Raw genomic sequence first — 16229 nt, 5'->3', positions numbered from 1 at the left:
AAATCCATAGAGAGCCCTAGGAATTCCTAAAACATTTTCCATCTAATGCTGGGAAGCAACGGCACATTTCTTGGTCTAGGCAGAATATAGGTTCACTTGCATTCCCAGCTTCTGAGCATCTTAAGATGATCTCCCAGCATGAGTTTTGCCTTGATCAAACACAGCAAAGCCAGCCAATTTTCCATCAGGTAGCAAGTGATTTTCTCTGTAGTTGTACTATTATTTCCCTATTATAGAGCCTCAGAATCCTATCCATTACAATAGGGAACATAATGGCATTTCTAAGATTCTGTAATCTCTAATTACAGATAGGGACCTTCATATGAAAGGGTCCTTCCATAGGAAGGTGATGGAACAATGATGTTGCATCAGTATTTTCACCAAACAGGAAAGATATCCATTAATCTTGAGACCTGGAATAGTCTATCTCCCTGAATCCCACAGGCTCTTTTCAGACCTTTTCCTAGTGATTCAGGGCTCAAGCAGGGTATTGTAGCTAAGTCAAAAAGAGTCAACTGAGATTGTTCTGCGAATATAGTTTTTTTGCTGGGCAAAAAATTACCATTAATTACCCCCAAATTTCATGGAACTCCACTGCTTCTACCCCAGCTCAAATACTACGACACAGTCCTCACAGCATGCACTGCACTTCCTATCTGGGTCACGCAGCCCAAAGGGACTCCAATAATCTTTCAGTCGTCCTTGGGCATAAAGATTTATCCTATTTCTGGTCCTGTAAATTAAACTGGTCAAAGTTGAAGCTTGTTTTGATCTCATACCATTTTGCAAAGACACAGAAGGATTGAGATGGTATCTTTCACACCTCTAATTTGGAGGTTGGTCCTGCTTTGAGGGAGGGGCTGGTCCCCTCAACCTAAATTATTCAATGTTTTTTGTCTGAAATCTGAAAGATCTTTTGTCACGTTTGAGCAGTCACAGATCCCTCCACTAATTATAGCTCATGCTTTTAGCTATGGCAAGGACCAACTGATTCAGCAATCTGAAAAAAAAGGTTACCCTGTCCATTGCCTGCACCTTGAGATTTTTACCCTGTTCCAGAAGCTCATGTGTGGACACAGCTACACCGGAGACTAGCACTGTATTCAGTAACTCTACCATAGATCCTTGCAACCTTTAAGCTAATGAGACAGCAAAGGTGATCCAGGCCTGCAAGGGCCAAATCTTCTAAGACTGTCAAATGCATGAGTCCAATCTAGCCAGCAAGATGTCTCCGTTCACTCTTTGTGGAGAAAGAAAGAGCAAGGTGCACTTAAACTTTCCCAACAGCTGCCGGCTTGTGATCAGCTCAACACAGCCAATTCAAACCACCACTGGTGCTGTCTGAGAAGGGGGGCTGAGCTTCAAGCCCCTGTCTGCCTGAGGATGCCTGCAGTCGAGCCCTTGGAGACATCACCTCAGGCACCTAACAAAGTAACACAGCCAAAGGAGCTTACAGAACCTGCAGAACCCTCTCTTATCTCATGTTTGTATTTAAAAAAAATACATTCATTTAAAAAATAACAATAATAGCCCTCAGTAAATCCTCAAAGTCTACTTACCTCTAAATATCTTGAAGTTTCATTGTTGAATTTTTCAAGCTTATTACAACTCCTATAATTTCAATCCCTTTCATAATCCAGGTTTACTCTGGCCTTTTATGCTGCTGCAGCCAAGCCTCTATTTGACCTGGTTCTGCAACTTGTTCCACAATCCTGACTCTGTGGGCAACAGCAGAAACCTCAGCAGCCAAATATATTGGTTTAAAGTTACAGCATCTGGTACATTCCCGTAACCTCTCTCTGACGCACAGTTGCCTGAGAAACCAGCACAACATCATTGTGAAATTGGGGCTGTCATCTGATGCCAGACGTACTTACTACCTGTACTTACTGTGATTACTGGTCTTGGCAATTGAGGATGACAGTGGGCTAATTATGCACAAAAAAAGGAGCATTTTGGTCATCTGCTGGTTCAGTGGAGCCCACTCTCCCCAAGGCTGCCATCCCACCACAGTTTCAACAGCCATGTCCCACCCTCCCTTGTGCCGCTGCTCATTTGCTCACCCCATGAGCCAGCCTAGGGAGCCAACATGCTCAAGACGGACTACCTGCAGATGGGTCTCCTACAGGTGTGAGTGAGCACCAGTGCTGGGGAAAGGAGGAGGCAGGCACGCTGGCCAAGGGCAGCAGCACCCATGCTAATGGGATCATCCTTGCTCTTAATATCTGATGCTAAGTTTTGGCTGCTGCTGTTTTGCAGGGGTTTATAAGATTACTTTCCTGATGCCATAAAATCAATTATCTTGGTGGAACCTTTCCCATATATTGCATTTTGGCTGGAAGAGAGTTTGGGAAAAAAAAAAAAAAAAAAGCCCAGGAACAAATCACTTTCTGACCAGACGGAGCAAAAGAACAGTGAGTGTGGGACAAACACAGCAGCTTTCCCTGGCACACTTTGTGGGCAAGGTTTCCCCTTCTCCACAGCACAGCCCAGCATATCCATCAGCCTTCCAGCATCAGCCTCGCAACGGAGGAAAGGTCCACTTGCCCTTTGGTTTCACATTTCTCCTGCCCTTTGGTCAGCTCTCCTTTCAGAGTCTCTCCCCTTTCCAGAGTGCAGCTGCTGATCTACCAGACAGGGACCACCATGAGCAGGCTGGAAGACCACCTCCCAGACAACTTGCCATCTAACCCTCACAGTTCAGTGTTGCTGCTAGGTCAAAATATCCTGGCATGAACAAATGCAGGAGCACTGAGAACATCACCTCAGACTTTCACAGCACACATCTGGATCCTTTCAACAGCGCTGGGGCGAGCAGAGTATGTGTGTGTGTGCGATGCCTTCCTTAGACCTTCCTACTGAGTTACTCCATCTGGGATATCCGAAGCACACAGGGTAGACATTCTCAGATGGGCATGAAACGGCCAAACTGAGCACCTCTTTGCTCACTTTACAGGCTCTGAACTGCACCCTGCCTCATTTCGCCTCACTACACAGACAGATTTGGTTGAGCCATGTCGCCCTGACCTCCCCCAGCATTGGTGAGCCCCACCAACTGTGGTTGCTCTCACACTTTGGTTTAATCTGTGCCTGTGTTGTCTCTCCTGTAGGCCCGCAACTGCCAGTATTACAAGTTAGACAAGGGATGTTTGCTGGCTATTTCCCCTAGGCTTGGGGTTAGCTCTTCTCCCTGAACTGAGGATCTCCTTCTTGTGGGGACCACCTTGTCACTTCAGAGCTCCACTGCTTCCTCACTTCACCACATCACCACAACATCACTTCACCGTCACAAAGACTTCATTCTCAACCCCAATGTTTTATCAACCCAAGTATTATTTACAGAACGTGAAACAATTACAGCGAGCGGATAAATCTGTCAGGTCAGGTGGAGAGGTGGGGTGGGATGGAGGGCTGTCCCCCTCTCCCATGCATACAGAGCCCCTGACACAAGCCCAGCGGCATGGCTGCATGAGGGCCACCACAAAAGCACCAAAGATGAAGGATCTCCAAAGATGAAGGGTCTCCAAAGAGGACACGTGACTGATGGAGAACACTGAGCATGACCGTACGGCACCCACCCTGCCATGGCAGTGCCCTCCCCACCAACACCTCACGGGGCTTTGGCTTTGTGGGCTCCTTCCCCAGCGCTCACAGCTGTTTGTGCATCACCCGCTGCCTTACCCCCCCTCACAGGCCGCCGTCGCCTGCTGTTTGTCCTTCCCTGCGTCCAGGAGGCGATAAGCGGATGCCTGTGTTTCTACAACGGCCCTCGGACCAGCTTTTATTGCCCTTCTGGCTGCTGTTAAAAGCAGACAGAAAAACAGGGACTGCTAACTGAGAGTGGGTCTGACATTTAAAGTATTTTGATACCGAGTGACAGAATAAAGGTTCTAAACCAGGATTTGCTTCTGACCATTTTTCTGGGTTTTCTTAATCAGAGAAAAGGGAAATAAAAGCCTATATACTAAGTGTAAACAGCAGGATCAAACAAAAACGTCATCTGCTCATTTCATGCTTTTTGGACAGCGGCAGAAATGGCTTTTGTCATGTTTTCAAGGACCAGATGATGCTGAACCTTAATAATTACTTCTATTTTATTATTTCATGTTCCAGACAGACAGAAATATTAACAATTAGATGCACGGATGTCATTTGAAAGCCTGGAAATACGAAGAAGACAGGAAGAGAGGGAAGAGCAAAAACCCCTAGCTGTGGCTGCGTTTTGATTAATTATGAGATGATTAATTTTGAGACAATTACCATTCTTTGAAAGCCAAACCCGCCGCTCCTCGTGCAGCGGTGTGGGCAGGGGCTGCCTGGCGCAGGGAGGCATGTGGGGGGCATCACCCATAACCCTGCTCCCCTCCTGTGTGCCAGCTCCCGGTGGCAGCAGGACAGCCCGACCAACCCAAAGAGGAACTCCAGGGTCCCAGGTGGCCCCTTGGGAACGAGGTCCAGGGCCTGAGCAGAGGCGCAGGGGAGGGGGTCTGAACAAAGAGGAGGCCATCATGCTGCCTTCCTCTTCGTCTGGCAGGGGCGTGCAGGCAGGGACCGGCCACAGCCTCTGCTTCCATCGATGGCAACTGGCCGTGTTGCCTTTAACCCCTTTTTAAAGGGCAAATAATGCTGCTAGACCCCTCTGGGAAACAGGTAGCAGCTGTTATGGAAGCTCCCGTTGCCCTTTTCTAAATTGTGGGAACCATGGAAACAAAAGCAGCCACAGCTGCTGGTGGCACAACCCAGCCACTTTAGCCAAAAGCCCGAGGTGGCAAGTGAGGCGTTTATAAATGCACCTCATAAAACAAGGGAGGACCACCAAAATGCACAGGGCTGTATTGATAATTTGATTTTCCAAGGGCAGGTATGGCACCGCTGTTCTCTCAAAGCCCGTGGACGGACATTTTGCAGAGGCAGGAGCCCTGACGGAGCTCAGATGTGGACACAACATTTGGCATCGCCGCTCACGCTCCACTGACCCAGAGCTGCAAACCTGTTTACAACCATGCGCCAAAAAATGGGCGCCCAAACAACAACAACAAAGATATCTAAAGGCAAATTTTGTTTTTACGCCACCTGGCCTTGACCAGGAGTTGTGGCAGAGGAGGGGGGGAGCCGCCAGAGCCAGGCAACAGGACCAATTAACCCTTGGGGAGCACGGGGGTTTGACAGCCAGGAGGACGTGATTAGGAGGTACCCCCGGTGCTCCTTCTGCTTCTCACGAAGAGCTGAGCTGCAGAGGGTCCCAGCTGAACGGCACAGAGACACCACACCACACTGCGTGCTATAACGCTCTAAACAACATGAAGCACCACTGCTTCATATTCACACGAGACATGTTTTCAACATGCAGGACTATTTGTGCACAAAACACAGTGTAAACCCACTGTTTTCTGTTTCTCAGTCGCCAGACAATCACTGGATCAGACTGGTGCCCACATGGCCACACTCCCACCGGCGACATTATTTATACATAAACCCCCACCTTTCTCCGCGGCCAGATTTGCCAGGTAGGTAATTGCTGTTCCCGTTGAAGCAAAAGCTGCCTGCTTTCCATGACATGCGTCTGCACCGCTATTATACGGCAGACTGCCTCAGTTAAGATTTTTTCCAGCACACAGATTAGGAAGAAACAAATACACGATCCTATTATTTTGCATTTTTCGCCTCATATTTAGAATTCCACCTAATTTAATTTCGGATTCTCCAGTTACAGGAGGGATCCCACGCAAGCCTCCTTTTTTCCCAGCAACAAAAAATGAAGCAAATGATACAGATAGCCTTTTCCTGCCGATTCAATCGCTCTCCCCCAGCTCTCGCCCATCTAATGCCGCAGCATTCCCAGTCCCCTAACATATCATCCCAGCAGCACGTTCATTAGAGCGCTTGCAAGTCCCGATCACTGACAGATGCGACCTTATCAATTAACACATTCAAGCGCAACTGCCTTTTTCTCCCCATCTTCCAGAATTCAGCAGCAGCGCTGACAGGCACCGAGGATGCACCCACGGTTAGGAGGGAGATGCTTCCCCTCCGGCATCTTCCATACCCGGGCAAGGACCGCAGCTTTCGGCCAACGACCTACAGCAGGGGGAATGCGAGGGCGGTGGGTACCGCCAGGATAAAACAAGCCCTAGTCTCAATAGGAAAAATAAAAAAAAAATCAATAAAAAAAAAAAAGGATGCAAGCAGGATGCATTTACTTACATGAAGATTCAGTGCCAAACATGGCTGGCCCCAGATGCCGCTATGTTAAAAAGGAAAGAAGGAAGAGTGGAAGGCAGAGGGTGTGCGAGAGGAGGGATGAGACTGCTACACAGCAGGGGTCATGAAGCCAGACAATGCCGTCCGGGCTATCCAAGCTGCCAGATTCTCCTCTCTCCTCTCCCCTCCTCTGCCCCACACCGCAGGACCGCTTCTCCCCGCAGCTGCAGCGACACTCCTTCGTCAGGAAGCAAAAGGCAGGAGCTCGTGGTTTAAATCCAAGAGATAAGGGCAGGCCAGCGTCCTCTCCGTGACAGCGGCGGGCACCGCTCTAGGTAGCAGCCAGCAGATACCGCAATCGCCAGCCCCTGCTCTCCCTCCCTAAGACAATAGCAGGGCTTATGCACACACGGGATGACGTCAGGACACTGCAAAGACTGACTGCTGCTAACCCAGAGGCTCGCAGGGGGCTCGGACCCAGCACAGCGATTCAAATGGGAATTCCTTTGTCACAAAAAAAAAAAAAAAAAAAAAAAAAAAGGGGCTGAGTGTAGAGATGGAGGGGTTTCATTTTGCCCTTAAGGCAACCTTGGCAATTATGTCTCTGTAAAAAATAGGTCTTTTTATGACAAAGGAGCTTTACCATTTTCAGTTGTATTAGGCGTAATTTACTGCTGAAAGAGTTACCAGTTGCTCACCCAGCCCTTATCCCAGCTGCTCTATGAGGAAGAGCAATTAGTGTGATTTTGTAAAAGGACATTTGGTTTCTTAGGGAAAGACCTTTTGAGAGGTATGTTTACAGGAGTAACTTGTTAAAGCATCAATCCCTCCCAGGCCATGTGGTATGGGGAGCACAGGATGGCCCAGTGATACATAAAGGACACTCTGGGGAAATAGCTGAAGGAGGACTTTTAGGATATGGGTGGAAGGAAGTGCTACAGGAGACAGAGCAATGGGAGAAGGCATAGAAGAGAGAAGAAGCTTCAGGCAGGATGATCTGAGGCATTTGTCGTCCCGGTATCTGCAGTCTTGGGTGAAAAGGGTGAGCAATGAGGAGCTGGCATGAGTACTATATCCCTGCAACCTGGGATAGGCTCTAGACTGAGGTTACCTGTGTCCATTTTCTCAGTAAGCCACAATGAGCAGGACAACATCAAAATTTGTTTTAAACCAAATTAGAGATGTTGGTTTAAAGTGGCTCAAAATCCAGACTGCTCTGGTTCTATTTGGTTATCTGGCAACTGCAGCTGAATCTCTAAACTCTTGCTGCAAAGAGGATAGAGGCACTGCTTTCGAGTTGCTCAAGCCCATATCACCAGCAGTTTTCTGAGCAGAAAAATCCTTAAAAAAAAAAAAAAAAAAAGCAAGCAGAAGACAAAGAACCAGACATGTATTTCCCTCCGTAAATGACAAAACCTCCAGCCGGGGCTGCTAACGCCAAGCAGGAAAATATCTGCCTTCAATTCACGAGATGCAAAGTGTTTCTGCGCAAACAGAATAAATGTCGGGGACAAATGTCCTAGTACATGCCACTTACGGCATTTTCAATAAAGAATAACCACGAATTTCTGTCACTAACTCTCTTAGTTGTTTTTCCTTCGAAGAAAAATTAAAATCCTGGGCCAATCTCCACTTCAGACCTGATTTTCACATTAAAGTGCTAGCCAACTGTCTCATTTACTGAAATCTATTGTCAGAATACATTGTAGCAATGCTCTCACCATAATAAATAAGTCACACATCTGAATAAAAAGAAAACCCCCAAACCACACTGATCTCAGTGATAAAGAGGCATCCTAGCAACCAAAGAAATATTTCCCTTATTTCTCCTTTTTCCTTCTAAACCATCTAGATCTAGCATTTCTTAGCCTCCACGAGTGCATTTTTGAGTGCATTGAGCTTATTTTTTTGTGACGCTCGGTAATTTAAAAAATGTTCAAACGCAGAAACAAAGCCCTGAGCTGGCTCCTTCCGATCCTCCCGCAGACAAAAGGAATTTGCCTGGCTTCTGCTGGCGAGAGCGGCCAAGCAGCACGCTGATGGGACCCAGCTACCAGACGTTGGGGGCCATCCCCAATGGAACATCTATCCGGAGGGGGCAAAACCCAGAACATTTTTGATCCGTCTCACTGAACAAGGATATGCAGCTCCAAGGATGGCAAAGACTGAAAAGCGCCGTGGGTGGATGAGAAGAAAGGAAATAGATGCAAGTCCATTAAGCGAAGCACTTGGGAAAAAAACAACCACCACCACCACCCCACATTTCTGAGCTTTTGTGGGTTAACCATTACCAAATGCTCCTGCTGCTCTGGGTGCCAAGGAGGTTTGTGCTGTTTGCAGAATAGGCGATGCCACCTCCAGCTGCAGGCTGGAAAAACAAGTAGCGCTGAAGGCTGGCAGGTCCTGCCACTGGAAGATCTCAACATCCTTAAATCTTTGGGGAACTAAGCAGGTGTTGGCTGGGGCCACCACTGCCCTAAGAGCAGACTGGAAAGCAATGTACGGGTGGGAGCTACAGCCACGTCAATCCCTGGGGAGGAGGATCACAGTCCCAAACTCATACAATGTGCCCACCAACATCCGTATGGACTCTCATCTACCCATAGGTGCTGAAATGAAGGAGAGAGATCAAGAGGCTGTGTAGATCCTGACCTCCTGTCCTCCCCATCCTGGTGTAGAGGGTGGGGGACACCTGCAAGGCACACTGAGCTCCTCTCCTGGTAACCTCTGTTGGCACAAACTGTTCTTCAACTGTTTCCCTACTTTCCATCCCACACGCTGACCAGTCTTTTTGTGTTCTGCACACACCATGAGAATACTTAATACCAAGCAGGCTTTAGGGAGCGTTTAACTGTATTTCATCTCTGGAAGAAAGCCATGGGAGAGGCCATACCCCGGGGTATGACATCTCACAACACGCTCTCTAACAGGCAACTGCTATTCTCTCCATTGGCAGGCAGGACACAGCTGCATGGTGACTCAAATCAACCCTTAGGCAATCAGTAACCAGATGTCCTCAAGTCTGTACTTAGGCACCTGAATTAATGGCCTGGCTTTTCGATCATAATGAATATTTGCAGTCATGTGCATGGATGCTCAGCACCAGGAAGACACATTCAAATTGTTTTTGACCACAACACTATAATGACAGCGGCACAAACCCTTGGACAATAAGGACCATACTTTTGCTGTTCCCAGAACTGAACTAGTTATTTTGATTATTTAGAGCCACTAACACCTCCCTCAGCCATAGCAGCTTGACAAGAAGCTGTGGGGAGCAAAGCAAGCGTTGGCTTGATTTTCCAGTGACCATGGCAAGTTCACAAAGGAAAGGTGTCTACTGTGTACTGGTAAGTTTCCCAGCATCTTTAAACACAAACCTGTGGAACAAAACCTCTACTGTTGAGGTGCAATGGCTGAAGAACAGTTTTTGCTCTGATAAGCTGATCTGAACTTCCCACAGCATTGTTTCCAGGGAAGATGCAAAACCTCAGGGCTTTCCAATGACATCCTTGAAGGTGTCACAGAGCCCAGGCCCTCTGCCAAGTTCTCATTACACTGACGCACATAAGCAGTCAAAAAGCCTAAACAACCCATGCAGTATCTGTGGAAGGATTTCATAATAATCTATTTCATTAGCATTAGGCTTGCCAGGTCAGTGCTTTCAGGGTGGGGAAGGTGACTCTCGACAGGCCACTGAAAGACTTTCTCTAAAATTCTTTCAAGTCTACCTAAAACACTTCATACAGTGACTTAGAGAAAGTGTTAAAATCTGTTTCTGATCTACACTCCTGTAAGACCGTAACCTTATAGTTAGGCTAGCTGACTAGCAGAATTACAAATTTCTGTTTCCTACCCCAAATTTTGCTATTGCTTTATTCTGCAAAGGGTCAACAAATACCTTCCTACAAGAAAAGTCTCTTAAAGCAGTGAAGATAATGAAAATTAGTGTACAGATATCATCAAATGAAATCTCCTGCAAGTATTGGCGTTGCTGTGAGTTGCTTACAATGGGCACACGACCTTGTTCAAGCCTTAGATTCCTTTACAATGTAATTTCCATACATTTCTCCACAAGCCTGCATGAAATATTTAAAGCAGCAAATATATTTGCTATTCAAAACTCCCTGCTTTACATGCATATTTTCCAGAAAGGGAAAGGGATGTGCTCCTCAACCTCTGCCAATCTTGAGCAGATATTCCTTATTCCTGAATTTATTACCGCAGAAAAATAGTTAAGTGTATTTTACTTAGTTTTGTAAGGACATGTATGTCTAATGCCTAAAGTATACTTTGAGCTTTAATAAAGAAGCTGGATAATGAAATATTAAATTTTTATACAGCTGAAAATGTCTGCTTTTGAGTAATTGCTTTGAAGAAAAACAGTGCAAGCAGGAAATTGTGAGCTACCAACAGAGGTGGATTTGTACCCGTGCCTTATGCTGATCCACTAAACTAGAAATCTTTATTCTGTCTTGTCACTAGAGAAAGATTTCATTTTGAGTTTAACCTCATTTCCCGTAACCCTGGGAATGGGAAACGAATCCATTCCATCTGAGAGGTTTTCCTGTCCTACTGCCCTGGCAGGTCCCCTCAACAGGGCAGGTCTCACCTGCCTCCCCCTGCAGAAAGGGAACAGATCCCCTCTGCAGGGAAAATAGAGGACAATCTTCATTGTCGTCAAAGACAGGTAAGGATTTTTATTAAGTCAGTTAACCTTCACTTTCCACGTTCCCTGTTCTGTAAGGGCACTGAAAGTTTTTGAAGGCATTAAAAATTTTCATGCATTTAAGGCACTACTGGAAATTTCCAAGCAACTGTGCAGTTAATCCACGCTATTCAGCAACTCCCAAAAGGAATTTATTTTGCCTCTAGGAACATTAGCTCCCATCTAAAAACCCAGAGATCCCTCCAGTCACCCACGCTGTGACACCCTCCAGTTTCTGTAGTTTTTGTTGGCACTGCCAGCAGCTGCCACACCAATTATTGATCAACATGACACCAAGAAAAAAGAGTTTCTTCAGGCTCTAGAGCAGGCGAGGAGAAGAGCAGCCCAGAGTGCCAGGCAGGTGGCAAAGCCAGGACCACACCAGGCCGCCCAGACACAGAGACAAGGGGGCTGACTGGCCAGAACAGTGGAAAATATCCCTGAGCTGCCTGGAAGGCCTCAGTGTTCTCCTCATGGCCTGCTCCTATCACCTTTTGTTCAAGGTTTTCCACCCACATTCCCTCTTTGTGGCTCACTGTTCCCTTACTGCATTGGCACAGAAAGGAAGCAGTCTGCTGGCAGGAAAAATGTCAAGGTCTTCACCCTGTTCAACGTGTAAAGAGAGGCTTAGACCAGACTGATTTACTGATTGCAGGAATACGTTTTTTTTCTTTTTATTATTATTTGCTCTTGTACTGGATTTCAAATATTTCTGTGTAGTCCACATTGCATTTATGCAACCCCATCTCATGTAAAAATTCTTTTTCTGCAGCATTTCTAGCCAGTTAATGCCTTAGAACAACTTTTTTTGAGTAAACACACACATGCACACACATACACAAATGACAAGAAAGAGTGAAGAACAAGGACTTAATTTTGCCACCAAACATCTTTTTATGTCTGTGTTCGTCCTTATCTGAGAGATAAAGTTCAACAGACAGATTGCTTTTTTAAAAAGGGATGCAATGAACCCCAATAGCCAATCATTACATTACCGCAACGTCTTTCAACTTCAATTTTAAGAAAGATCTTAGCTTCAGCACTGCTCTGTAGATGATCACTGCAAGCCATTCACCACGGGCAGTGAGAGGCAGCTCTGAGGAGATGCTCAGCAATTAATGGAGGTAGTTCCATGTGTTCTGCCTCTCCCAGGCCACCGTTCTGGGACACATCTAATGGGCACGAAGCTCCAGCAGTTATGAAATGGTACAGTATTACACACAGAAAGCTCTATGTAAAGAATATTGCATACAAGAAAGAAAATAAAACAGGATTATCCCATCTTAAGCACTTAATTCTAGGGTAAGGCTGAGATTGTGGATCCCAAGCAGGTGTCCAGCTCTCTTCAGAAGGCTGGGTGTTTGCTCCTTGTTAGTCTCATGATCTTGAACAAAACCCAGATCTGGGGCTCCTGTCTTCTCACAGAAACCAGGAACTTCTGTAGACAACAGAGCCTTAAGATACAGTCCAGTACCTACTGAGATACAGAGCCTTGTATCTCTACTTCTGAGGTAGTGGCCTCTGGGCCCCACTTGACTACCTGGGGTCTAGTAACAGGCAACAACAGAACAGAAAGTTATTCCCATTCCCTACAATAGATGATACAGAATAAATCTTCCGTTTTCAACAACCCTTTCCTTTCTAATATTCAGTGTGAGACTGGAAAATAAGGCAGTATTATAAATGGCAGAGTATAGCTCACCCTCCGTATAGTACTGTCAAAAGATTAGAATCATGATTCACCTCTTTTTTATTTTGAGTTTTTTTGTTTGGTTTTCAGTTTGGTTGGTTTAATTTTAAACATTAAATTGTTTATCCACAAACATCTAAGACAGTTATCAACACAGTGTGACAATTTAGTCACTGTGTGCAAATGACACATCAAAACCAAATTAAATGTGTTATTTTTTCAAAAACAGCAAGCCCCATAGCTCAACAGAGCATGTGTGATGGCTTCGTTAAATTCTGAAAGCAGTCTTTTGTTCCAAACACATGCAATTGTGTATTGAAATTGGGAAACTACAGTATCTGAAAAATGTACCAGCAGAAAACATTACTTTTTGATATGATCCAAGGAAAACTTAAAAACAAAGGAAGAAACCAATCAGCACTGTGGTTAAATTAAACACATTTAAATAACCACCAATTTAAATGCACTTTTAAAAGAATGAAATATTCAAAGAAGAAAAAAAGTGTGTCTCTCCTACACTGAGGGAAACACTTGAAATATTTTGGTTTGGTTTTTTTGTATCCTAATATCAGGGGCAATTCCAAGCATCCATGCCACAGCACTGCACATAAGGTACCCGTGAAAGCCTCAAACGTCTGAGTGAAAAGAGGCAGATAACAAATTAAAAACCTGATTACAAACAATCATTTTTTATGCAACTCTGAGGGACCACAGATTAGGATTAAGGCCGATTCATAATAAACCACATGCAAACTGGCACCAGAGGGAACATGTGTGCCCCAGAAAACACACAAATATCCAATTTATATGCATAAAAAAATAAGTCAGAGAGATTTAGAACAGTACTAAACATTGCCAACATTGCATTAGGATCCCCATTAATAATGTCTGATCTAATGCCAAAACTTCACAGTTAGGAGTAAGTGGGATTGTTGAAAGAGGAAGATCAAATTTAAATTACTTCTCAGTCTGAGTAAACATAGTAAGAACGTTAAATCTGACATTATAAATAGCAATTATTTCATTGTACATACGGGAAAAATTAAAAAGAACTTCTAAGCCTGTGAGGGAATACCCGCAATAGAATGTAAGAAGGTATCCAAGGAATTTAGCTGTTCATGTGAACATGCTCCGTGCTCAGTAACGCAGGAACAGGTCAGCCATTTCAACCCAATTTAGGGAAGGGATAGGAGAAAGAAAGTTATACCGTATGCGGTGTGACAGAGAGGAATTAGGGAAGAGATAACTTAGGAAGATCCCTGCTGGATGAGCGAGTGCTGTGTTGAGCACACTCCCTAGGAGACATAAAAGCATCCATAAAATAACCATGGGAAAAACATCAAACGTGATTTTTATTTTCCTGTGTGGATACTCATGTGCGTAACACTGGATGAGCTGACATTGCAGCCATAAATATAATGCAGTTGTGGAGTCAGTGGGAAAACCAAGTCCACTGGAAACTGTTTCACTAGTTCTACAGGATAAAACTGCAGTCATTTAAGGATTTCAGCTTTCCCAAGACATAGCATTTTGGTGGTGGCCCAGTCCCTCTTTCTGTAGGTTCCACCCAGCTTCCATGTGGTGCCAGCCCAGCAGATTAGAGATGTAAAATTTCTCTCTCAGAATAAACTAAATTAACCACACAATTTAGTAAATGTTTGGATAACTTGGTTATCATAGTGTTTCTTGAGAAAAAAGAGCTTCCATGAGTCAAGACAACAATCCAAGCAAGAGGCCCTCCTGAACCTGCAGCTTGATAGGTGTTAGGTTGCTGAAGGCACCACTGTCCATCAATAAGGCTCAGACTGCAGGCTTCAGGCAGTGAGCCTGGACACAACAGTCTCATTTGCTGAACACTCAACAGCAGAAGAGCTAAAACTCTTCTGGAAATGCGATGTTCTCCAAAATTAAAAAAAAAAAAAAAAAAAAAGGCTTATCTGGGTAAGGGCCAGCCTGAGAAACAAATGTATGGAGAAGAGGAAGCTTCCACCAAAGCACTTAGGCATAGTCCCACTGGGCTTTAGAAGTAAGCTCTTGACAGGCACTTTGGAAATGTTCTCCTAAACAAAGTTTACCTCTGCAAGTAGAAGAAAATAAGATTGGAAAGGGGGGTGACATCTGCCCTCCTCACAGCAGATTCAACTGCACCAACATCCTTCCCACCAAGCACAAGTCACAAAGGAAAACTGCAGACTCCCGTGTCCAACTCCATGTGGTAACTCAACTTTGGATGTACAGCAGACCTTTAGGAGGAATTCATGGTGCTTACTGGTTCACAGCATTTCTCTCACAGCAAACCACTGTGCTACCAAAGCATAAAAAAACCCTCAGTAACTATGGCTTACACCTTCTGCCCGGCGAAGGTCAATGTATGAACGCCACGGTAGAACCCATGATTCCAGATAGGCATGATAATAAGTGTCAAGGCAACTTACTGGCAATTCAATGATCAGATATCAACACTACTCAAGTTTCTCAGAAACTTCACACTAGTTGTGGGCCTCCCTCTGAGTAGACCATGCTACCCAGGGCCAGGGTGCTCGTATCCCCCTTCCTGGCCTCTCCCCTGGGGAGGTGAGTGGTGGTACCCACAGAACTGCTGTATTCCAGCAGTGCAAGGAGAAGACAGAGACATGGAGGTTGTAGCTCCCACCCTCCACAGCACCCATCCCAGGAAAGTCCTCATCAGCATAGGAGAGCACTGATTTTCTGAGTATTTTTGTTGTTGGTTCAGCAGTTACCAAGCATAGAAGTGTCTGTTTCTCTCTACAGACTACAAAGAGAGCACACAGAGCCAGGCTTGAGCAGCTCAGATGCAGACATCTAGATATGCCTAGAAGAAATGCCTCCTGTGTGTCTTGGAGTTTTAGGGAAAGCACAGGAAAAGGAGAAGGCTGTGTGGGGACCAGGGCCCCCCTACTTCAAGGAAGGAAAGGCAGATCCCTGCACTTCAAACCTACCTTGAACTGTGACCTCTGCTATGGGCACAAGTTCCCCTTGAGCAGGTCCCAAGCTTCAGTCTGACCAAGTCACCCAAAGAGCAGGCATTTGGCTGAGAGAGACACCCTTTTCTCTCGCTGCAGCTGCATAAATGTCTCTGTTACACCAGCGATTTAACAATACCTCGATACCTGGAGGCACCAGGTATCTCTGGTTCAGCATCATGAAAGATTCAAGGCCTTGTGTCCAGTGCTAGATGGCACACAGAGTTTATCAACTTCATCAGGCCAGGCAGGAAGGTTATGCTGCACACAGCGCCTGCAGATACGCAAAGCAGATAAAAACAGCAGGCGCCACTTCACCAAAGAGCAGGTCCCCACTGCCATCAGAGACATTCCTCCTCCTAACAAATTCAAGCACGGAGACACATTCCTTTCCTCAGGCCAAAGGGTTTGTGGCCCTTTTGACATACCTGATTTGTTTACTTAACGCCACCTAATCAGTTGTCAAACCAGACTGAAGAGCTTCAGCTTGTAGTAGAGCACGTGTATAAAGCTCTGCTCAGCCTGCCAAGTAGCCAGATCGCCTCCGAGCATCCCTCGTCAATGCTTCATGAAACCCACCAGCCTCGAGAAGGTTATGGGCTCTGCTTAGCTCTATTTGTTGTCAGTCAATGTCACTTACCCACTT

The 16229-nt window shown here is 45.6% G+C and overlaps 1 protein-coding gene across 3 annotated transcripts in view; it reads right to left on the bottom strand.

Annotated features, from left to right (window-relative positions):
- Nucleotides 1–16229, bottom strand: part of ST7 (suppression of tumorigenicity 7) — a 151945-nt gene that overhangs the window by 102132 nt on the left and 33584 nt on the right. The window contains exon 1 of one of the 3 annotated variants that reach the window (XM_014964265.1): nucleotides 6205–6571. The exons of 1 other annotated variant lie outside the window; for it this stretch is intronic. In XM_014964265.1, the coding sequence (XP_014819751.1) occupies nucleotides 6205–6226 (22 nt within the window). In that variant the 5' untranslated portion in view covers nucleotides 6227–6571. Of the gene's footprint in view, nucleotides 1–1559; nucleotides 1682–6204; nucleotides 6572–16229 lie in introns of those variants that run through there. One more of the 3 variants, XM_014964266.1, reaches the window with a different exon arrangement.

The sequence above is a fragment of the Calidris pugnax genome, unplaced genomic scaffold, assembly GCF_001431845.1.
Source record: "Calidris pugnax isolate Ruff unplaced genomic scaffold, ASM143184v1 scaffold44, whole genome shotgun sequence".
NCBI classification, from domain to species: domain Eukaryota; kingdom Metazoa; phylum Chordata; class Aves; order Charadriiformes; family Scolopacidae; genus Calidris; species Calidris pugnax.
The sequence above is the reverse complement of the archived record's forward strand: the minus strand, read 5'-3'. Positions and strand labels throughout refer to the sequence as shown.